Genomic DNA, 23,130 nt, shown 5'->3' with positions numbered 1-23,130 from the left:
GAGCAGTAGGGAGGGCAGTGAATCATTTAAGGCTGTTTTCCCCAGACTGGGCACCAATCCACATAATAGATGAATGAAAATGTTTTTAATTTAGTGCACTTTATTACAATTGAAAACAGCACCATTTTAAACAATTCAAAATCATGTACATAGGCATCTTAGAATAAATGGATGCTGAAGAAAAATAATTATTTTGGTTAACTATTGACAGTGATTTGGGCTCAGAAGCTGTCATATGATTCCCTGAGTCTGTTCTTCAAAGTATGCCATGTAAGGCTGGTTGAGACAACACTTAACGACTTCTACTTCTCCTCCTCCATTCTTCTTTCGCTGAAAGTGAATGTTCACTGAATCTTCCACAGATTCCTCATCATTTGTTGGAATGGCTTCCATTCCGGTCAGCAGCACCGTTCTCTTTGACAGTCCAGAGAACACCTAAGAAGATAGATAAAAATTTTTCTAAGATTTGGAATTGCAAAGTTTCATTTTTATAAACTCGGCTGAACATGCTGGACTTCATCTTAGGACAGTCAAGCTGCAGCAGGAAGATTTTTCAAAAGTTAAAAAAAAATCCTTGTCAGGTCAGAGTTTCAGGAGGATCACGCTGGTGACACTGTAGTGAAGAGTGAAGAGAGGCAAAGAGGAAGGGAACGACATCTCAACTTCTGCAGACAGCAGGTCCAGTCCAAGAGCGAAGCAGAGAGGAAAGAATGAGAAGACTCTGGGCTCACAGGAAAGCTAGAAGGAAAATGTGGAGTTGAGTCAAAAGTTTTAGCTTGCCATCTATTTTGTTAGGTAGAAAGTGATGGCCTACAGCACCCGGTATTCCCAGGCAGTCCCCCAAGTACTAACCAGGCCCGACCCTGCTTAGCTTCCAAGACCAGACGAGATAGGGCATGTTCAGGGTGGTATGGGTATGGGGCTGGAGCAATAGCACAGCGGTAGGGCGTTCACCTTTCACGCGGCTGACCCGTGTTCGATTCCTCTGCCCCTCTCAGAAAGCCCGGCAAGCTACCGAGAGTATTGCATCCGCACGGCAGAGACTGCAAGCTACCCGTGGAGTATTGGATATGACAATATGCTTATTGGATATGCCAAAAGTAGTAACAATAAATCTCTCAATGAGAGATGTTACTGGTGCCTGCTCGAACAAATCGATGAGCAACGGGATGACAGTGACAATGACAGAAAGTGATGCCACTTAGCACCCAAGGAAAAAAAGGAAAAGGAAGAAAATTGGTGGGTAAGACTGACACAGGCAGGTAGGTTAGGGAAGGCCCTCCCCCCCCCCCCCCCCACACACACACATGATGGCAGTGAAATTTTTGGAAGTAATAAAAGCCACTAGCCCTGAATCTGACACACCTTGTGGATACAGAAAGCAAGATCTGATAAGACCTTCTCCAGCAATAGACCCTGAGGAGGCTGACATTCTCCCTATAGAAAAGGCGTGAAGGAAATTACTGGAGAACCCTCAATTCCTTCCTTTAATATGATTAATTCTCAGCTAGCCCAGACCAGAGAAAGCTGGACCCATCCTCCAAGAGAAGATCCAGCAGGACCAAAGATCAAAGGCTGCACCCAGTACTTAGCAACAACCCTTGCAACAGACTCTTATCTAGGTAGAAGCCCCACATGAGGGCAGGTTGGACAAACCCTATAAAAGCCACCTTGAACAGAGGAAGTGCGTACATATGCTGTGTCCATGTGCTGCTTGTGCCCACATGGCCAAGCAGCCCGAACACATGTATCACCCACATTTCCCCTCAAGACGTGGACTTTCATGCTTTTATGTCTAATGCTGGATGTCTTCTGCCCTTGGAGAAGCCTGGGTGCTCCGTTGAATGCATTACTCTCCACTCTCTCCCACTTTCTCTTCCTCCTTCCCTTCAAAAACCTCCAAATAGAATCTGTTTTACTTCACTGCTTGTTTACTCCTGAAATTCTTTTCTGCAAGGCAAGGCAAGAATCCAGTAACCCTGGGTCCCAGGTGGCACAGCTGTATACATTTATCTGTTAAGCAACCCTGGGTCCCAGGTGGCACAGGGAGAAAGGGACCATTTTTCTCCTCCGCTTCATATAAGCCACCCGTGGGGTCTACTGACATCAAGATAAGAATTTAGAAAAAATGAACAGGAAAATCATGTTCAATGACCAATGAGAGTAGATGCGTGAGAGAAATGTAGTTATGTTTCCACAAATGAAAATAAAGACTGTGTAATTATCAGAGTCATTTCCATTTAAAACAATTATGTAATCAAGATACAGTGTTTTCATGAGAATATTTCAAAGAAGACAAACATCCTCCATCAAGCAGGAAGGAAAGAACCCTGTTGATATCCCTCTCTGAGAAGGCTCAAACAATAACAGACTCACAACTTTTTATTGTTTTTGAGGTGGCGTTAAACAGAAGGTTCTCAAGATGGAAGAAAAGAGTTGACTTTACCTGGAACTTCTTCAAGTACGTTTCTACATATGGAGAGACAGTCACTTGATGGCAGTCCTTATTTAGATAAAGAAGATGGTCTTTCTTTTTCAAAATCCTATCAACAGCTAGAATTAAATTCAAAAAGAAATTATAACCCTTTTTAATAAATAACAGTTTTAAACAAAAGCTAAAATTGCTCTCAAGAATAATGACATTCTTAGTAAATGGTGAATTGAGGATTGTATTTTTTAATATTTATTGTTTTTTACAATAGCATTAACATATATGCATTCGGTATGTAAAGTTATCCACATCCACCACCACTTTTGTGCCCCAAACCATTTGCCACTGCCCTTACATGACTTCTAATTCACTTTCCCGCCCTCCGTGCCAGAGCACCACATCCATCTTGCTCCCCACCTTATACTCCCTTCGGTAAAATCAGTTTTGTTGTCAGAGTTTAAGATTTTGTTTTTACTTACCATCATCCATTCCCTTTCTTTTGTTTTACACTTTTTTGGGGGGGTCACACCCAGCGATGCTCAGGGGTGAGTCCTGGCTCTGTGCTTAGAAATTATTGCTGGTGGAGCTTAGGGGACCATAAGGAATGCTGGGGATTGAACCCGGGTCAACCACATGCAAGGCAAATGCTCTTCCCACTATACTATCGCTCCAACCCCATCTTTTGTTTTTGTTTATACACCCCATATGACAGAGATAATCTGACATTCATTGTTCCCCTTTCAGACTTTTTTCACTTAACATAACACCCTCTACTTCCACCCCAGTGTAGCAAAAGACAAGATTTTATCCTTTTGTCTAGTTGAGTAATATTCCTTTGTGTATAGATACACAATTTTTGTATCCATTTATCTGTTAAGTGATTAATTTTTAAGAAATATATATGGGATTCATTACTAATTCTCGTCTACTTCAATTTAGCAGAAACTTTCCCCTACAGGGAAAAAAGGTAGTGCAAATATTGCATAATACTTAGCAGAAATATTCCTTAAGAATATCAAATAACAACCCTCTGCACCTAAAGACTTTGATTCCAGAGACCTAACACATTCGGGCATCCAGCGCAGCTTCTAATAGCAATGCACTGGGACTGTGAACTGGGCTACAACCCCGTGCTGCCCGGGGGTGGATCTTTCCTCCCCACCCTGTCTTCCTGCATGGAAAATGGCGGTGGCAGCAGCATCCACATAGCAGGAGCCATCTTCTAAGACTCCTAACCCAGAGGTATATGATTTTTATACTTGGGGCTCCTAGGGAATCATGGGAAGTGGGTGTAATGGGCACACCCTCTGCCCAGGTAAATTCGGAGCTGCTGAGAGTGAAACGGACCCTCTGTGCCTAAAGACTTTGATTCCAGAGACTTCTTACAGCAATGCACTGGGACTGTGAGCTGGGCTATGCAATTTCTGGCAGAATTTTCCCTGGACTTTATACAGAAATCCAAAACCTGATGTTATAGACTTAACATCTATAACTGTCAGCAATGTGAAATGGTTTCTTTTTAACAGGTCTGACTTGGGGGGAAACTCTAAATAATAACAGTGAGTTTTTGTTGAAATATTGAAGGTTATTAAAGTAGCAGCCATTTCTCTGGACTGTGAACTAAGCAACAGCCCCACGCCGGCCAAGAAGAGGAAATATCCCTCTTTCCGGGTTGTTTCCCATTTTCATGGAGAAACGCGGCGTGGCGTTTACCATACTATGAGGCGCGGGATGGGGGATGGGCGGGGGGAAAGGAAAAGGAAAAAGGAAAAAAAAAGAAGAGTTATGTACTTGGAGTAGTGGGGCTACATATCTCTTCATTCTCAGCAATGGAAAACTAATTATCAAATGCTTCCTTAGTAGTAGGGCTGTCTTTCTTGGGGGGAAACTCCAACAACAATAGTGAGTTTTGTGTTGAAATATGGAATGTAATCAAGGTAAAGAGAAAATGAAGTGAAATTCATCAATTATACAGTTGGGGGTGGGAGGGCGGGGGCGGGGAGTACACTGGGGTTTTTGGTGGTGGAATATGGGCACTGGTGAATGGATGGGTGCTTGAATATTATATAACTGAGACATAAACCTGAGAACTTTGTAACTTTCCACATGGTGATTCAATAAAAATTTAAAAAATTAAAAAAATTAAAAAATTTTTTAAAAAAGAATATCAAGTCACTTTTTTCCCTTTTTCCCTTCCCCTTAACGACCCACCCTCTCAACAACCTACCTATTATTGGCATGGTGCAATGGTTAAGAATAAAAACCCTTGTGGGTAAGGCTGTGGAGGAGTTGGAACCTGGTACAATGTTGGGGAAAACATACAATGGTGTAGCCACTGTGGAAAGCAGCGTAGCAGTTCCACAGAAATATTAAACATAGGATTACACCATCCAGCAATTCCACTTTTAGTTACAGGCACAAAAGAATTGAAAGTAGGGACTGAGTTATTCACACTTCATTGGGAGCATTTGGCAAGAGTCAAAGGTAGAAAATAACAATGTTCATCAACAAATGATTAAATAAAATGTGGGATATACAAACAATGGAATATGATTCAGCCTTAAAAAGATTTGTTTTTCTGTTTCTGGGCCACACTTGGTGGTGCTCAGGGCTTACTCCTGACTCTGTGCTCAGGGATCACTCCTGTGCTCTGGTGGCACTGGGGACAGAACCCAGATTGACCACATGCAAGGCAAGCACCTTACACTCTACTATCTCTCTGACTCTCAGCTAAATAATATACTACAGTTACACATTCAAATACAGGAAAAGCTTAAGAATATATTAACAAAAGCAACTGTTAAATCTGCTATTTATAAATCAAAAAAATCTAAACCTCTATATAATGGCTTGGTAAAAATTCATTTAAACCTAAAAGAAAATAACACATAATTGTATTTTTAGTCACCCTAATAGTCTCCTCTGGAGTAAAGTTCTTCCCTCCTAAAATACCCTTCTTAGTCATGATAGGTGAGATAAAAGACACAGTTAGTTCAATTACGTGTACACACACACACACACACACACACACACACACACACACACACACACACACACACTTGCTCTGTCATATATCCACTATGTGATCTTCGATACATTACTTATCTTTCCTTTATCTCAGTTACCTAATCAGGAAAGTGAGCATAACAACTACCTCCAAAGATTCTGTGGGTCAGAGGAGACAGAGCTAGAGGACACTTTGTTCCTTGCCTGATATGACACAAAAATCACTGTATCACTGTCATCCCGCTGCTCATCAATTTGCTCGAGCAGGCACCAGTAATGTCTCCATTGTGAGACTTGTTACTACTTTTGGCATATCAAATACGCCACGGGTAGCTTGCCAGGCTCTGCCATGCAAGCAGGGTACTCTCGGTAGCTTGCCAGGCTCTCTGAGAGGGAGGAATTGAACCCGGGTTGACAAGGCAAAACCCTACCTGCTGTGCTATTGCTCCAGCCCAACACAAAAATAGACTAATAGAAAATTATTTGTAATTTTGTCATTATTTGTAATTTTGTCATTCTCAGTAGCATTCATGGAAATAATTTTCTGGACACGAGTTTGTAAGATTACTCTAATTAGTATGGTAATAAATCATCAATAAAACGGGGATGAAGAGATGTATAAGGATTAAAGGCCTTGCTTCATATGCAGTTGACTGTTTCCATCCCTGACACTGCATGGTTCCCCCCACCGCCAGGAGGGAGCTCAGAGCAGAGATTTAGGAGTGAACCCCAAATTCCAGTTTACCAGGCACAAACCCATATATCCCTTCCCCTCCCCCCAAAAAAGGTAAAAGAGGAATACTTTGAGAAATTCAAAAACATAATTTAAATGGCAGAACACTTCTTTAACTTTAACTAAATGTCTGAGTACCTCCACTCTCCACAAATGTGATGACAGCACTCCCGGACTCCTTGTCATACTCCACGTGATCCACCTCTCCGCCTCCACTCCGGGACTTATAAAAGGTTAGTTCTAGCTTGTCTCTCATGATATTTTCAGGCAGTACATCAGGAATTCCAGTGATCTTGATCTTCATCTTAGAAATTTCCACATGAAACTGGAAAATTGTGCTTATATTCAGAAATACAGATGAAAATGCCTTTGTTTCAAAGAATCTTTTTGTTTTGTTTTGTTTTCTGGACCAAACCCAATCATGCTCAGAGGTTACTCCTGGCTCTGTACTAAAGAATGAATTTGGTTGGTGATCTTGGGAATATATGGGGTGCTGGGGGTGGAGCCTGGGTTGGCTTTATACAAGGCAAGTGCCCTACCCACTGTATTATCTCTCTGGCCCCAATTAACGGAATTCTTAAAAGCTTTCCCCGTGTTACCTGGAATCTGACTCCAGAGCTTAATGGAACAGGACCAGCCATCATCTCCACAGCTACACCATCAATCATCACTTGATGTTTTCCTATGCTGATCACATTTTGGGCAACTGAAAAAAGGTTGAGAAATATGAATTTCTAATATTTGAAGTTTTTACACTTTCAGTTTAAGATCAAATTGTTCTGGACATTCATAATTATCCCCTCTTTTCTCTCACTCTTACATATAAATATATCTAAGTTATAAATATAAATATATCTAAGTATACATCACTGTATCACTGTATCACTGTCATCCTGTTGTTCATCAATTTGCTCAAGTGGGTACCAGTAACATCTCCATTGTGAGACTTGTTGTTATTGTTTTTGGCATCTCAAATACGCCACAGGTAGCTTGCCAGGCTCTGCCGTGCGAGCAGGATACTCTCGGTAGCTTGCTGGGCTCTCCGATAGGGACGGAGGAATCAAACCTGGGTTGGCCGCGTGAAAGGCAAATGCCCTACCCGCTGTGCTATATTATATATGTATATATGTGTATATATATATACATATATGTGTGTGTTTATATATATATACTGTGTGCGTTACCAGGGATTAAATCCAGTTCTTCACACACATGGAAGCAGACAGGCTCTCTACCATTGAGCTCCATCAATTTACTCTAATTTTCAATAACTTAATTTTCTATTTTTTCTTGGATTTACCCAGTGAAAATGGTCTTGCTATGATTTAGGGCATAATTATGTCAAACCATATTAGCAAACTTGAAATGCAAAAATTCTCAGGAAATTTTAGTTTTATTTTTTAAGAGATAAGCCTCACAATTCTCTGGAAATTCATAATTGTTTCAGTGAAACTGCATATTCTTTCCTTCCACGTCTTAATAAATTATCAGAAAATTACCCTAACACCTTAGCAGAGCCAGAAATTTCTTCCATGTTTGGTAAGCTGGGAAAATATTAGAATGTGGTGTCATCTGACAATTAATCTTATTATCAATCATCATTCCCCTTTTTTCATATTTGGGAGGCCACACCCATTGGTGCTCAGGGGCTACTCCCAGCTCTGAGCTCAGGAATTAAGGGTCACTTTCAAGGGTGCTCAGGGGACTATGCAGGGCCAGGAATCAAAACTAGCCCTCCTATTTGAAATGTGATTAGCCCACTCAGCTATTTCTCGGGCCTCAATCATCACTTCTCTTTACTATGTTATAAATGCTAGAGAAATAAATATCCATTTTTGTCTCTGACTTTCCCAAAGATAACACAGGCTTGCTTATCAAAAGAGAGGAGTTTGGAGGACCATACTTAATGAGCAATTCTACTTTTGTTCTATTGCCCTTAAGGACATTAATTTAAGAGTTGGCAGTCTTGCTATAATCACAGAGCTATCAATTTTTCCAGGAAAATGGGAGAGGCTCAGTAATCTAATTATCCCCCAAATAATAAAGTGACATTAGAACTCTAGACATCAACTACATATCAGGTCAAAATGCATGTAGATAGGACCATCTGTTAAAGAGTTGACATCCAAAATACATAAAGCACTGTTACTTTGTTACTTATAAGAAACAACCAACCCCATGGGGTAAGAGAAAAATAGAAACTTTGTCAAAGACATGCAGATGGCTAATAGGAATATGGGGGGAGGGAGAACGCTCTGCATCACTTACCATTAGGAAAATGCAAATCAAAACTGATATGAGCTATCACCTCTCACACCAATGAGACTGGAATGCATCACAAAGAACAAAAACAACCACGGTTGACGTGATTGTGGGGGAAAAGGAACCCTCATCCACTGCTGATAAGGGAATCTGGACTGGTCTGACCTCTTGGAAAACATCAAAATAAATGTGTCTGAAAAAACTAGGAATTGAGCTTCCCTACAATTCCTCTCTCTTTTGCATCTACCTCAAGGGGCCAAAAACGCTATTCAGAACAACAACAACAACAAAAAACAAAAAATTTCTCCTATGTTTATTGCAGCACTATTTGCAATAGCTAAAATCTGGAAACACCTCAAGCAACCAAGAATAGATGACTGGATAAAGCAACTTCGGTACCTATATACAATGGAATACTACTCAGCTGTAAGAAAACTTGAAATCATGCAATTTGCTGCCCGTGGATGGGTCTAACGAGTGAAGTTAGTCAGAAAAAGAGGGTCCAATACTGAATGGTCTCTCTTATATGTGGGGATAAAGAAATACATTGAGTGCTCAAAAGCAACAGAAATTAAGAACAAATTTACAGTAGGAAACTTACCATAGAGGAGAGAATGAGAAGAGAGGGAAGACTGGCACAATTGAGAAGGGAAGCAGACATTCTGGTAGAAGGTGTGACACTGGGATGTTTTATGTATGAAACCCTACCAAGACCAGTTATGGAAACCAAAGTTCCTGAATTTTTTTAATTAAATGCATATTTATCTATGAAGATTTATTTCTAATTGTGTGTCAGGAGAGTTTAAAACATTCAGTTGTTACTATTTGTAGCTGCTTAAATATGTTATGACACTGAGAGATGCCTCTTCTGATCTCCTACACCGCCCATGTGTTTATGGCAACCAGAGAGCCCATCACCACAGCTGAAGGAAGAGAGAAAGAGGGTGAGAAGGCAGGGCGTTGTCATGTGGGAATTCAGTGGGATCCTACCACTTTATGACTTGAAAACTTGAATCATGACTTCCTTTGTGTTGTTTATGACAACAGGCAATAATAACAGAGAAGCCCAGTGAAGTAATACTCAGATGATTTGCCTTCCCTCCCGCTCCCCCAAGCCTCCAACATCTGGCCATCTGACGTAGCTGAGGGGGACTGGTTCAAAATTTGTGTGACTCTAGAAAAAGCCAACTTCTCTTGAAAATGTGTCTAACCCAAAGATGTCCCCAGAGGACAGGCTTTCAAAGCCAGGCCAAGGGTGCAAACAATGGCAGGGCTGCTTCGGAAAAAATCAGTTGCATCATTCCCAGGTACTCCCATGCAGAAACCGTGCCTCCCAAATTCCCTCTTCCTCTTAGTGGTATTCCAAATACTCCATTTGGTTCTTTCTATTCTGCCAGGGAGCACACCCATCAGTATCATCTCCCAGCATAGGGTGAAGGGGGCATTCCTGCTCCAGCCCTTTAACTACCTCCCAACCCAGCAAAGCTCTTGTTCTCCTCAAAGACCCTCAACTGCAGGAGTGGGCCTCATGCAGTGAACAAATATCCACTCATTTGCTCAAATGCCTTTCTTTTTAATGTGATTTTCACAACACTGTGAGAGAATGGCTATCAGAAAGTGTGGGTTACAACCACCAACTCCCCAGAATCGGAGCTCTGGGAGGGCTTGTGAAAGATAGTAGTCCTAGCCCAGAACTTGACAGTATGAAAGGGGAGGCCTACTTGGCTCACCACAAAGGAACGTTGCAGAAAATAATGGCACTCAGACTCAGCGTTTGGCTCACAGCACGGCAACTTGTAAACTTGTACAACTCAAGCCAGTCCCTTATCCAATTTGTTTGTTTGTTTGTTTTTAATCTGAAAACATGTCATTGCTAATGTTTACAGTAAGAACAAAAATTTATTTTAAAAATTTTATTTATTAAAAAAGTGTTTAATATGTGCCAGACACTGTTAAGTATTTTATCAGCAATTCTCATGGGATATTTAATGCAACTCTCAGAGGCAGGTAATACCACAAAGACCTGAGATCTAAAGATTCCAAGGGAAATGACACTTCTAGGAAGGGCCAAAGTTGTCCCTTGGAGCCAGAGCATTCTCAATCTGCTGTCCCCAGCTCTGAGCATGATCCTACACCATTCATCTGACAAACACTTGGCCCATCCCAAACCTCTGACTCCTCAACCCTCTGTATTTATTGGTCACATGCTCTTGACAAATCATTAAAACATCTAGAAATTAATTCATTTTCCTGACCATAACATACAAAGAGTAACTCTCCTGTGCTCTTGGGTTTTTTGTTTGCTTGTTTGTTTGTTTGTTTTCACGGGGCCATGTGAGGCTGAAGAGATAGTACAAGGGTATTTTGCCTTGCACGTGGCCCATCCAGTTCAATTCCCAGCATCCTATGTGGTTGGTGCCCCAAGTACCACCAGGTGTAATTCCTGAGTACAGAGCCAGGAATAATTCAGAGCATTGTCAGGTGTGGCCCAAAAACAAAACAAACAAAAGAAGAGTCATGCTGAGTACAAAATGAGACATATCTGTTAGAATGCTGAGAATTGTGTAAACCTCTAATCCCTCCAAATATCATTACTAATACTATCATTTGGAAGAAGCCAGTGGTGTAGAAAGATACTGGTACTAGACATTACAATATCCAGACTTGAGTCTTGGAGATCATGTTCTGAATGAGTAATACTGTTTAAGTCAACTAACATTTCTCCCTGATAAAATGGGCTGGATAAGCATGCCCCTCTCAGGGTGTCATGGGGAGGATGAGGCAAAATGATCAGTGTGAAAAGTGTACAGTAATAGTTAGAAAACTCTTTGAGAGTCTAAGTGCTTCCCAGAAGTAAGAGAGACAACACTGTAAACATTGGCTATACCTTCTTCGTTTTCAAAGGTGATAAGCGCTTGTCCTTTTTGTAGCTCATAAGAAATTTGCGAGTTCACTTGAAATGAGCAGGAGACATTTAAAAACCTTCTGGTATTTTCAGGATTCTCCACAGTCGTGAATTTCAACTTAAAGTCAGGAATATCCTCTTTAATCTAATCCAAACAGAAATGTTCAATATAATCAAGACAATAAATAAGTCCTTCCAATGACAATCTCATTTAATCACCCAGTAATTCATTCTCCAGGATTTTAGAACCCCTCAGAACACTGAGTATGGTCTTATGTAATATTTATAGTACATCTTTTGCTCAGCTACACACACAGCCTTGTAATCAAATGCTGATCCTTTAATATGAATTCAAAGATGAAATTTTAAATATATAATCTCCTACCTTTTCAAATCAGTGTTTAAATTAGCCAATACTTTATTATATTTAATTCTAGAGCTTATGTCATTCCTATAGTTAAGTACCTTTTAAACAGGTATGCCATTCTCACAAAGGAATCACAATCAGACAATATATTTATTCTCATACGGTCAGGTGTTCTCTATGGTTATTTTAGTGGCATTCCCAGATAGTTTTTTCAAAATGACGGGGTTTTAATATGATTTGAAATTCATTATATTAAATTTCTCCATTCCCCAACTTTTAAAACATGACCACAGATCACGTGTGTGCCTCACCGCGGCTGCACGAGCATGATTCCACTAAACTACTTTTAATACTGGCAGCTCTTTGCAAAATGTCTCCAGACTGAGAACTAAGCCGAGACCCCATGCCTGCTCAGGAGGGGGAAGGTTTTTCTCTCCCGCCTTTTCTTTGCAGGGAGTGGGGGGGGGGGGGGGGAGGGGTGGCGCTAAGGGTGTGGCGACCGCCATATTATGAGGACCACTAATGAGAGATACAAGCTTGCAATGATCCAATTTCTGGAAGAAATTTCCCGGGACTTACCTGCTAAAATACAGAAATCCGGGCACCAGCCCCTGCTGCCGCTGCTGAGATGTGATCCCAGTGGCCGCACGTGTGTGCGGCCCCTCCGCAGCTGCACAAGCGTGAATCAAGACCCAGCTAAACCACTTTTGACATGGGCAACTACTTGCAGAATGTCTCCAGCCTGAGAACTAAGCCGCAACCCCATGCCCGCCCAGGAGGGGAAAGGTATTTCTCTCTCTCGCCTCTCCCTTCCCGGGGATGAAGGGCGTGGGGACGCCATATTATGACGACCACAGATGGGGTTTACAAGCTTGCAATGATCCAACATCCGGAAGAAATCTCCCTGGACTTAGTTGTTAAAGTACAGAAATCCAAAACCGCGAGGCCGCAGTAGCTCATTTCTCTTCACAACAGGTCTGACTCTAGTGGGGTGCTCCTAACAATAATGGTGAGGTTAGTGTTGAAATATTGAATGTAACCAAAGTAAATAGAAAGTAAAGTGAAAATTATCAGTTACAAGGCGAGGGGGGGTGCGGGGGTGGGCGGGATGGGAGGTATACTGTGGGTTTTTTTTTTTTTGGTGGTGGGATATGGGCACTGGTGAAGGGATGGTTGTTTCAGCATTGTATGACTAAGACTAAAGCCTGAAAGCATTGTAATTTTCCACATGGTGATTCAATAAAATAAAATTCTTATTAAAAAATAATGCAGAAATCCAAAATCTCATATCTCTTCACAGCAGGTCTGACTCTAGTGGGGAACTCCTAACAATAATAGTAAGTTTTTTGTTGAAATATTGAATGTAACCAAAGTAAAGAGAAAGTAAAATGAAATTTATCAGTTACCCAGGCGGGGAGTGGAGGGGTGTGGGAAGAAATACAGAAAGGAATATCTGATATTAGAAATCTCAATCCATGTTTCAGAAATTTTTCTTTATAGTGCAATACCTTAAGCATTTAAATAATGTGAAGACAAAAGAAAATAAGGACTTCAGTGCGAGGGATCATAGCCAGGGCCTCACACGTGCAAGGTAGGAGCTCTGTCACTGAGCTACACCTTCCATCCCAGGTAGTATTTTTAATAATATGACATTATGAGGAAACAAGGGATGAAAGTCAAATTCAAGTTTATGGAAAAGTAGTAGATAACTTAAAAATTAATATATATTCAATTTTATTTTAAACTATGGAATTCATTGAAATTAAGGGGAGTTGGCAGTTTGAGCTGCATCCAGAGGTGCTTAGGGCTTATTCCTAGCTCAATGCCTCTCCACTCACACCTGGCAGTGTCGGGAACCATAAGTGGTGCCAGGGAGCAAATCAGGGTTGTCTTCAGCCAAGCTAAGTGCCTTGACCCCTAAACTATCTCCATGGATCACTAAAATTATTATATATATTATAATTTTTTTCAGTAAAATTATTATAGCTCCTTGGTGCTATAATAATTTATTTAAAATAATATAATTTATTTGTTTAAGTCTTGGTGAGAAAAGAAAAGAACTTAGTGAGACACCTAATAATTGATCAAAAAATGATGAATAGGGATCATTTTTTAATTTTGCATTAACATACATAAATATTTAAAGTTACATTATTAAAGTATACTGTCACTGTCACTGTCATCTCATTGATCATTGATTTTCTCGAGCGGGCACTAGAAACATCTTCATTCCTAGCTCTGAGATTTTAGCAGCCTCTCTTTACTCATTCTTCCCAGCAGTGCTGTATTGGAGGCTCTTTTTGGGTCAGGGGGATGAGACCATCATTGTTACTGTATTTGGCATATAGAATACGCCAGAGAGCTTGCCAGGCTCTGCTGTACGGGCAGGATGCTCTCCACACCTTGCCAGGTTCTCTGAGAGGAAAAACTAGGCTATAAGAGAAGCTTCTGGGAGCAATGTTTTATAGTCTCTGGATCTTGGCCGTTGATGGGATTACACGGCACCGGGGACAGTTTGTGGGTGTGGCTGCCAAGCATACAAGAACATAGCAAGATACAATTTTACTGAATTAAATTAAAAATTTTTACAAATTTTTACAAGTTTTATGCTCACACATGACCAGCATCAGATCAATAATCAGAAGAACATGACCAATACTCAAAAACTTCTCTTTGACATCAGAACAGGTCTTCAGCAGAAAGCTTGCCACTGGGTTGAGGGTGGGGGTAGGCAAAGGAAGGGAACACTAAGACAATGGTGACAGCAAGGGGCCTTTCTTGGAGGAGGAGGTAAAATGATGTGCATGATACCCTATCAGTAACAAAATTGCAAACCACAGTGCCTTAAAAAAAAAAAATCTCCAGTCACAGAGACAGGAAGAAGGGGTGGGGGGGAAACTGGGGACACTGGTGCAGGGGTTGGGTTGGAACATTGTATGCCTGAAACACAATTATAAATTCACAAATAACTTTGTAATCGATCATGACTCAATAAAATTTTTTAAATAAATAAGAATAAACAGTTCTCTCTGGGGTCCCTGGCAGCTCCTACCTGGCACCCGGGTGACTGGTGCACTAATCTTGCTTTCTGCTTTCTTTAAATGGAAGCAGATGGTCAGTCCCCTTTTGTTTGTTTTTGGCTGAACATTTTGTTTTTATGAATTTTTATCCATGTTGTTGCATATAGTTGCAGTCTACTCATTCTCATGGCTGTGTAGTTTTCCAATGTCTGAGCACACCCCAATTATTAATTTATTCTACCGTGGGAACAACATCTGGGTGATTTTCAATTTGGGCTATTACTAACAGTGGTGCCAAGGAGTATCATAATCTTTTATTTTGTTTTTATTTTAGGGTTTGTGGGTCACACCCAGCTAACTCAGGGCTTACTTCAGGATCTGCCATCAGGGATCACCCCTGGTGGTGCCGGGAGTGGAGAAAGATATGTGTTGCTGGGGACAGAACCATTGTCAGCCACATGCAAGGCAAGCTTCTTATACACTGTGCTATCTCTCTGACCCCTGATCATAATCTTGTAAGGGTGAGTTTAATATAACCAAATCGTTTCAATCATTTATAATGATTGGTTATAACCACTTATGAATATAACCAATCATTTCAATCGAAATGATTGAAATTAAATTAAATATGAAAAATGGTGTTCTGTCCAAAAATGCGATACATAAAATAAAAAGGTACCTGTGAATTTCTTGCAGCCTCTTGTAACTCAGATTCCAGCTTCTGGATCTCCTCTTTTAGTTGAATATTTTCCTTTGTAATTTCATCAATTAATTCCTAAAATATATCAAGGAGTACTAAAATATTAAACAATCCCAAGCTCATTTTCCTCAATGAATTAAAGAAACTAAATTTCTTTCAGCGTGAACAAAGAAAGACAAAACACTAGGCAGTTTCACAATAAATATAAATAACTACACAAATGGTATATTTGGTGAAGGGTTTTTGGTTTTTTGGTTTTTGGCACTTTGGATCACACCCGGCAATACTCAGAGGTTACTCCTGGCTCTGCACTCAGGAATTACTCCTAGCAGTGCTCCGGGGACCATATGGGAGCCAGAGATCAAACCCGGTTAGCAGCATAGAGGACAAATGCTCCACCCACTGTACTATTGCTCCAGCTCTACTTGTTAAAGTTTTACATCATCATCTGTTAATTTTCCTAGCACTGACCAGTATGATTCCCCTTGTACAAACAGAAAACTCTCTAGTTCAAAGTCACAGAAATGTTTGTGGTAAAAAAAAACAACTAGATCTACATCTTGAGTCTTGGTTCAGTGTTGTAACTGTGGATGTGTTAGTCTGTGGGTAATACATTTATTCATTTATTTATTTATTCATTCATTTATTTTTGCTGGAGCCCAAGAGACAGTGTAGGTGGTAATGTCAGGTCTTGCGTGTGGCTGCAATGGCACCACCCTGCTTAAAATTCCCCGCACCACATATGGTCCCTGTGAACCACCAGGAGCATTGCTAGCTGTGGCACAAAACCCGACATTTTTGTTGTGTTCTAAGGTACCATTGTGTGTCCTGAAAGATAACTGCCTTGAGCAAATGATTTACGCTACCTTACCCTAATGGGTCTGGGCTTGTAAGTTTTATACGAAAATTAAAGATGCAACTGGCATTTTAAGTTTTGTAAGGACAGAATAGAAATGTGATTATTCTTATAAGGTTTAAATGAAGTTAGTCAGAAGAAGACTAAAGACAGGATAAAATAACTTATATGTTATCTTTAGAGTAACTGGGCAATTTACAGTAACATTGCATGAAGAAATGCCGTGGTTCAATGGGGATGGAGAGGCATAGATCACCCTTGGCCCCAGAATGTAGGGAGAAGGAAATAAATAAAGTGAAGGAGAAGGGGAGAGGAGATAGACGAGAAGCAATGGGGTATGGGTCAAAAGGACTCGGGTACATAGGTGGTACTAAGGATTGGTAGAGTTAAATATCCAAGCCACAGAGTTAACAACACTGAAATCATGAGACTCAACTTTAATAACCAAATTTAAGAGGTGTCTGTCAAGATTCCTCTGCCCCTCTTGGAGAGCCCGGCAAGCTACCAAGACTATCCCGCTCGCACGTCAGAACCTGGCAAGCTCCCCATGGTGTATTCGATATGCCAAAAAAAGTAACAACAAGTCTCACAATGGAGACGTTACTGGGACTGCTCGAGCAAATCGATGAGCAACAGGTGACAGTGCTACAGACAGTGCTGTCAATACAGCAGCTGGGGGTGGGGTCGGGGGGTAGGAGAGGGAATCTGGAAGCACTGGTGGAGGGAGTAGACACCGGTGGCAGGAACTGGTGATAGAACATTGCATGACAAAACCCCAACTATGAATAACTTTGCAATTCACAGTGTTTTAATAAAATAAAATTTGGATGGAAATAAAATTTGAATAGTGAAGAAGACATCAATATCCTCCCCAGTCTGAGATAATTTTGTACAAAGACATACATATGTCTAATTTCAAATAATTAAAATTTAAGTTTTATTCATACCTAATAGTTTTTCTTATTTACCTTGTATTGTTCATCTTTCATAGGTTCTTCATCTGGCTTTTGCTCCTGAAGAACTGGCTTTTTGTCATTGTCATCATCTGCCATGATTCCTTAACTGTTATAAAAAATAAGCATTTTAAAAAATATATGTGCACATAATTCAAAGAGAAATAAAAGTTTTTACCCTTTTATAGAGGCATCTTTTATTTTCTGTCATGAAAGTTTTTATCATGTGGCGTCTATCTAAACAAAGTCTACATTTCAAATACTTTTTTTGTATATACAAAAAGTCTACATTTCAAATACCCTATATATATATATATATATATATATATATATATATATATGTTTGGTGGCTATACCCAGTGGTATTCAGGGCTTGCTCCTGGCTTTTCATTCACAGATCACTCCTGGCAGAGAACAGGAGCCCACTACATGGGTCCTAGGGATTGAACCTGGGTCAACCACGTGCAAAGCAAGGGCCCTACTCACTGTACTCAGCCTCCATCAAGTAACGTTAATACCTATAAACATATAAAAGTCTCCTAAAATTCTTTTCCTTTTCAGAACAATAAAAAAAATAATAGGTATTTTTAAATTTTTTTTTAATTTTTGCTTTTGGGGCCACACCCAGCGATACCCAGGGATTACTCCTGGATCTTCACTCAGGAATTAATTACTCCTGGTGGTGCCTGAGGGACCATATGGGGTGCTGGGGATCGAACTCAGGTCGGCCCAGTGCAAGGCAAGTGTCCTATCTGCTGTACTATCTCTCCAGCCCCCCAAAATAAGAGGTATCAACATTTCCCTGTAGTTCTCATCCCAATCGTAACATGATGTTTTATTTTAGAAGACTACTAAAATTATTTATGGGGCCAGAATGATAATACAACAGATAGGGCATTCGGTCAAATAAGGTTCAATCTCCAGCAAGTACAGAGCCAGAGTAAGCCCTGAGAACAGCCTGGTGTGACCCAAGGCTCCTCTGCCAAAAAAAAGAATTATTAGTTTAGTCTCTTACTGGTTTTTTTCCCCCAAAGGTTTTGATTTAAATATTCAGCTCTCCCAACTAAACTCCAAAATGTTGATGCAGGTAAAAAAAATTTTAAAAACACATTTTTTATTCAGTTGAGGAAGGGCACACCTGGGGACTTGGGTTGGGGGAGGGGTTCTTCAGGATCTCTGTTTAGGGGTCACTCCTGCTATTCTCAGGAAACCATGAAACCATGAAATACCAGGACTCCTGAAGACTTTGTATGTGCTTATCCTAGTGAACTACTCTCCAGGCCCTCCAGAACACGCCCAACACAGCCATAGGTTCTTACCTGGAGCTTTTATACTCCTTTAAGTCCATTTACTTGGCTTGGGGGGGACGGGGGGGGGGGGGGTGGAGGGAATTACACCTTTACTTCAAACAACTTTTCACTAGTGTTCTCCCTTCTTTTTTTCTTTGTATTCTTTTGTTTTGCTTTCATATACATATGTATACATTTTGAAATAGTGTTCTGTTCAAATATAAATTTATTTTACACAAGTCACATAGTATTTGTAGCACCTGTGACAAAGTCACCAAAAAGTAACAATATTTCCTTTCTTCCTTTCTTCCTTCCTTCCTTCCTTCCTTCCTTCCCTTCCCTTCCCTTCCCTTCCTTCTTTTCCTTCCTTCTTTCCTTCTTTCTTTCCTTCTTCCTTCCTTCTTCCTTCCTTCCTTCCTTCTTCCTTCTTTCCTTTTCTCCTTTCTTCTCTCTTTTTCTTTTTCTTTCTTTCTTTCCTCCTTCCTTCCTTCCTTTTCTCCTTTCTTCTCTCTTTTTCTTTCTCTTTCTTTCTTTCTTTCTTTCTTTCTTTCTTTCTTTCTTTCTTTCTTTCTTTCTTTCTTTCTTTCTTTCTTTCTTTCTTCCTTTCTTCTTTCTCTCTTTCTTTCTCTTTCTTTCTTTCTTTCTTTCTTTCTTTCTTTCTTTCTTTCTTTCTTTCTTTCTTTCTTTCTTTCTTTCTTTCTTTCTCTCTTTCTGTCTGTCTTTTTGTCTTTCCTCCTATTTTTGGCCAACACCCAGTGGTGCTTAGGGCTTACTCCTGTCTCTGCACTAAGGGATCACTCCTGACAGAGCTCCAGGAACCGTATGTGATGCCCAGGATTGAACCTGGGCCAGCCATGTGCAAGGTAAGCCCCCTATTACAGTTCCAGCCCCAAGTTAGAAATAGTTTCAAAATAGAAGATAGTCTACACATATGGCTCTCTTTCCCCATATATACCCTAAAATATAAATTATACAATTCTTATAAGTGCTCTCAACATTCATCCAAAGTCTTGCACAACCTAACCGAAATTTATAAAAATTCTAGTTTTTTTAGACCATTGCTGCACACGCTATGCACATAAACCCACTGAGCCCCCTCCTCCTTCCCCTTCCTCTCTTTCTGGATGGCACATTCTTCCTCTATTACCAACCTCAATTTTCACTTAATAAAATCTTACTATTCTTCAAGGTCCATTCAAAATGACACACATATACCCCCAGTTCGGAGCCCTTTCTGATTCTCCCAAAAGGCATTAGTTCTCCCTCTTTCGCCTTTTTTTGGGATCTGTGACTATTTGCATGTCATATTCCATGACTAGGTGATCATGACCTCAAAAACAAGGGCCATATCCACTCTTCCTTGCATCTATTCTCAGCACAATACAAGGTGCTACAAGGGAAAATCCAATATTTGTGGTATTGTGTAGTTTCCTAACCTGTGTTTGTTCTCTGGACATCTAATGTATATGAATTACTCACTACCTTTCCAGAAAGCAGAAACTTTAGCATTGTTTTTTTAAATGTTAACATTATTTTGAACTTCTAATAAAAGCTCATAATATAGTTAATACATGAAATGTTATACATCAAAATAACCCCCAAGAATTTCCTCTAGCATGATTAGTAGTATCTAGATTCTTTCCCACTGTATATGGAATGTACAACGCAATCAGAGAGCAGACAGTATATGGGTTACCTTAGAGAGAACCCACATGCCACTTCCCAGAACCTGTGAACAAGTTGGGGCTACACTGCAAAGGAGAACTTTGTAGATTGAAGCTGTGGTCAGCTGATTTTACACATGGGGATCAAGGGCTGGAAATCTGGGACATGTGACACAACACGTCAGTGCGTGACTCTCTTTATGTGAGGCCCCAGTTCCATCCCCCAGCACTTATCACCCAAAAAGTAAAATACAAAGATGATTCTGCATTATCTACCCCCCCACCCCCAACTTACTAGGTCTCTCTGGGGTAAAGAAAGCTAAAACACTGGGAGAAAGTCATCCCAGATAGAGAGGGGAACACCAAGTAAAATGTGATTGGAGATGCGTGCTGAAAGTAGACTAGAGACTGAACAGGATGACCACTCAATACCCTTATTTGGAACCACAACACCCAAAAGGAAAGAGAGATATCAAATTGGAATGCCCCGCTACAGAGGCGGGGTGAGGTGGGGGATAGGACTGGGGGGGTGGGAGGAATATTGGGTTCATGGGTGGTGGAGAATGGACACTGGTGGAGGGATGGGCTCTTAAACATTGCATGAGGGAAAAACAAGCACGAAAATGTGTGAATCTGTAACTGTACCCTCACTGTGACTCACTAATTAAAAAATTTTTTAAAATAAATAAATAAATGAAATGACAAGAAGGAAAAAAAAAAAGAAAGCTAAAACAGGGCTGGAGTGATAGTACAGAGAGTAGGTGCTTGCCTTGCACATGGCAGACCTGGGTTCAAGCCCTGGCATCCCATATGGTCCCCTGAGCACTGCCAAAAGTGACTCCTGAGTGGAGGAGTCAGGAGTAAGCCCTGGGCATAATGAGTGTGGCCCAAAAGAAAAAGGAAAAAAGAAGTTCAAACAAAACAAGAGAAGAGGCTTAAACAGGACAGAGTTTCAGCACATGCTTTGCACGCAGGAAGAGGCTTGGGTGTCAGTCCCTGCACGGCACGGTCCCCCGGGTACCAGCCAGCGTAGTCTCTGAGCTATAAGTGGTCTGGATTTAAGGCCCATGTTTTGGAGGGTGTGTCAACCCCTACCTGGGAGAAATCCCTTTGTTTCATTCATTTGACTCTGGTTAAATCAAGACTGAACCCAAAAACAATTGAGTGGAGACTGCGCAGAGGGTCTGGCTACACTTCTCCTTTCTCTATACCATAGTTAAAAGCACACCCTCTATGACGTTTGACCTTCATCTCGGTTTCTGTTCATACCAGGTACTGCCAACGTATACTCCTCAACTGCGCATGCCCACCACTACCACTGACAAATACATGAGTTTCCTGGAAAGCAACTAAACATGAACAGACACACACACACACACACACACACACACACACACACACACTCAACAAGAAAAAAAAACCCTCCTGCTCCTACTCCAGCACTTCCTTTCTTGGAAGCTTGCTGCACAGCGTTTTAATCATGCTTCCCACCGTGAATATTTGTTTTTCCCCTACTTTTCTATTCAGTTGTTGCTATGATTTTTTTTTAACAACACAACCTACAAAATTTGAAGTTACACAATGTATGGAGTCTAATCTAATTCACTTGGTAACTTACAATGGCAGCTAATGGACTTTAAATGCCACTTTACCACCCGTTTCCTCAAATAACCGCCCGGTGCCAGGCCCTGTACAGCATGCAATCTTGCTTTGGGCAAGTCTGATCACAAAAGAGAGGAAGAATGAAGGGAAGAAATTTGGGGGGATTCTAAGATGCTGATACCCAGTTTCAAAAAAATAAATAAATAAAACAACACCCCGTCTGCATGCTCCACGTTCTGACGTTCCTGTTGCCACTGCAATACTCTGTGGATGGCTCGGGAAACCCCAGCGCGCGTTGAAAAGCGACGTTCCCCTGCCAAACGCTGCGGCCGCCGGCTGCGCGTAAGGAAGGAATCCCGGTCTCCCGGGACGCTCAGGCCCAGTGGGGGAAGGAATCGCGGTCTCCCGGGACGCTCAGGCCCAGTGGGGGAAGGAATCCCGGTCTCCCGGGACGCTCAGGCCCAGTGGGGGAAGGAATCGCGGTCTCCCGGGACGCTCAGGCCCAGTGGGGGAAGACAACCCGGGTTAAGTTTCGGTTTCCGCGGAGCAGCCGAGCGAGCTAAGAGGCCCGGAGGGCAGCAGACTGGGAGCCGGAGAGTCCGGGGAGGGGCGAGGTGCACCCACCCGGACGACTGGGGGTCGGTCTGCAGGGACCGGGGTGGGAACGGGCGCCCAGCCGGGTGCGGGCCCGGGAGCAGGGTTTGAAGGGGGACCTGCCTGCAGTCGGGGCGCCCCACTCACCCTCCTGCTGCTGCGCGCCGCACGCACTTGGCAGGGGGACTCCCGGGAGCTGGTGGGCTTCGCAGCACCCCCAGACGTCCCCTGCCCCGCGCTCCGACGCACGGCTTGCCTCCTTTCACGGGAAAAGAAGAAAGGAAATACATAAGTGCTCGAATGGGAAGCGAAGCCGCCAGGCTAGACTGGCCAATGCGCCCGCGGATCTGGTGGACGTTGGAACAGGACCTCGCCCACGCTGCCCTTCAGTGAGAATTATTTTCACTTTCGATTTTTTCAAACCTTTCTTCTGCTTTTTTAAGCTATCCGCCCTCCCATATTCCTGAAGTTTTCCATCTACAGAGATTCCAGGACACTTTTATTTTTAAAATAGTGCTTTATCACCAGACATGATAACTAATACAGGGATCCCAAATAACAGGACATAAAAGTCTGATTTTCTGGGGCTGGAGCGATAGCACAGCGGGTAGGGCGTTTGCCTTGCACGCGGCAAACCCAGGTTCTAATCCCAGCATCCCATATAGTCCCCTGAGCACTGCCAGGGGTAATTCCTGAGTGAAGAGCCAGGGCATCGCCGGGTGTGACCCAAAAACCAAAAACAAAAAAA

General features: G+C 41.6%; 1 protein-coding gene and 1 pseudogene across 3 annotated transcripts; both read right to left on the bottom strand.

Moving 5' to 3' along the window:
• Positions 1–89: 89 nt before the first annotated feature.
• Positions 90–22,728, bottom strand: NMI (N-myc and STAT interactor). 3 transcript variants are annotated; one of them, XM_055144331.1, is made up of 9 exons: positions 22,530–22,728; positions 21,839–21,906; positions 17,249–17,342; positions 15,404–15,499; positions 11,320–11,482; positions 6,770–6,876; positions 6,309–6,495; positions 2,447–2,553; positions 90–435 (listed from the first exon to the last, which is right to left on the bottom strand). In XM_055144331.1, the coding sequence occupies exons 3-9, from the start codon at positions 17,330–17,332 to the stop codon at positions 232–234; spliced, it is 948 nt and encodes a 315-aa protein (XP_055000306.1). In that variant the 5' UTR covers positions 17,333–17,342; positions 21,839–21,906; positions 22,530–22,728; the 3' UTR covers positions 90–231. The 3 variants fall into 3 exon arrangements, with proteins under 3 accessions (XP_055000306.1, XP_004619437.2, XP_055000313.1); XM_004619380.2 differs by lacking the exon at positions 21,839–21,906; XM_055144338.1 differs by lacking the exons at positions 90–435; positions 21,839–21,906 and adding an exon at positions 511–738.
• LOC129401471 (5S ribosomal RNA) lies at positions 808–922 on the bottom strand (annotated as a pseudogene).
• Positions 22,729–23,130: the final 402 nt, after the last annotated feature.

Source organism: Sorex araneus, chromosome 1 (genome assembly GCF_027595985.1).
Source record: "Sorex araneus isolate mSorAra2 chromosome 1, mSorAra2.pri, whole genome shotgun sequence".
Taxonomy (NCBI): domain Eukaryota; kingdom Metazoa; phylum Chordata; class Mammalia; order Eulipotyphla; family Soricidae; genus Sorex; species Sorex araneus.
The sequence above is the reverse complement of the archived record's forward strand: the minus strand, read 5'-3'. Positions and strand labels throughout refer to the sequence as shown.

Bases quoted from the DNA above. Each gene is read 5' to 3' on its own strand.
- NMI (XM_055144331.1), bottom strand. From the start codon at position 17,332: ATGGCAGATGATGACAATGACAAAAAGCCAGTTCTTCAGGAGCAAAAG. The intron at 6,877-11,319 runs GTATAGCCAATG...ACCTTTTTTCAG, and splicing joins CACCTTTGAAAACGAAGAAG to TTGCCCAAAATGTGATCAGC. The intron at 436-2,446 runs GTAAAGTCAACT...CTATCTTCTTAG, and splicing joins CGTACTTGAAGAAGTTCCAG to GTGTTCTCTGGACTGTCAAA.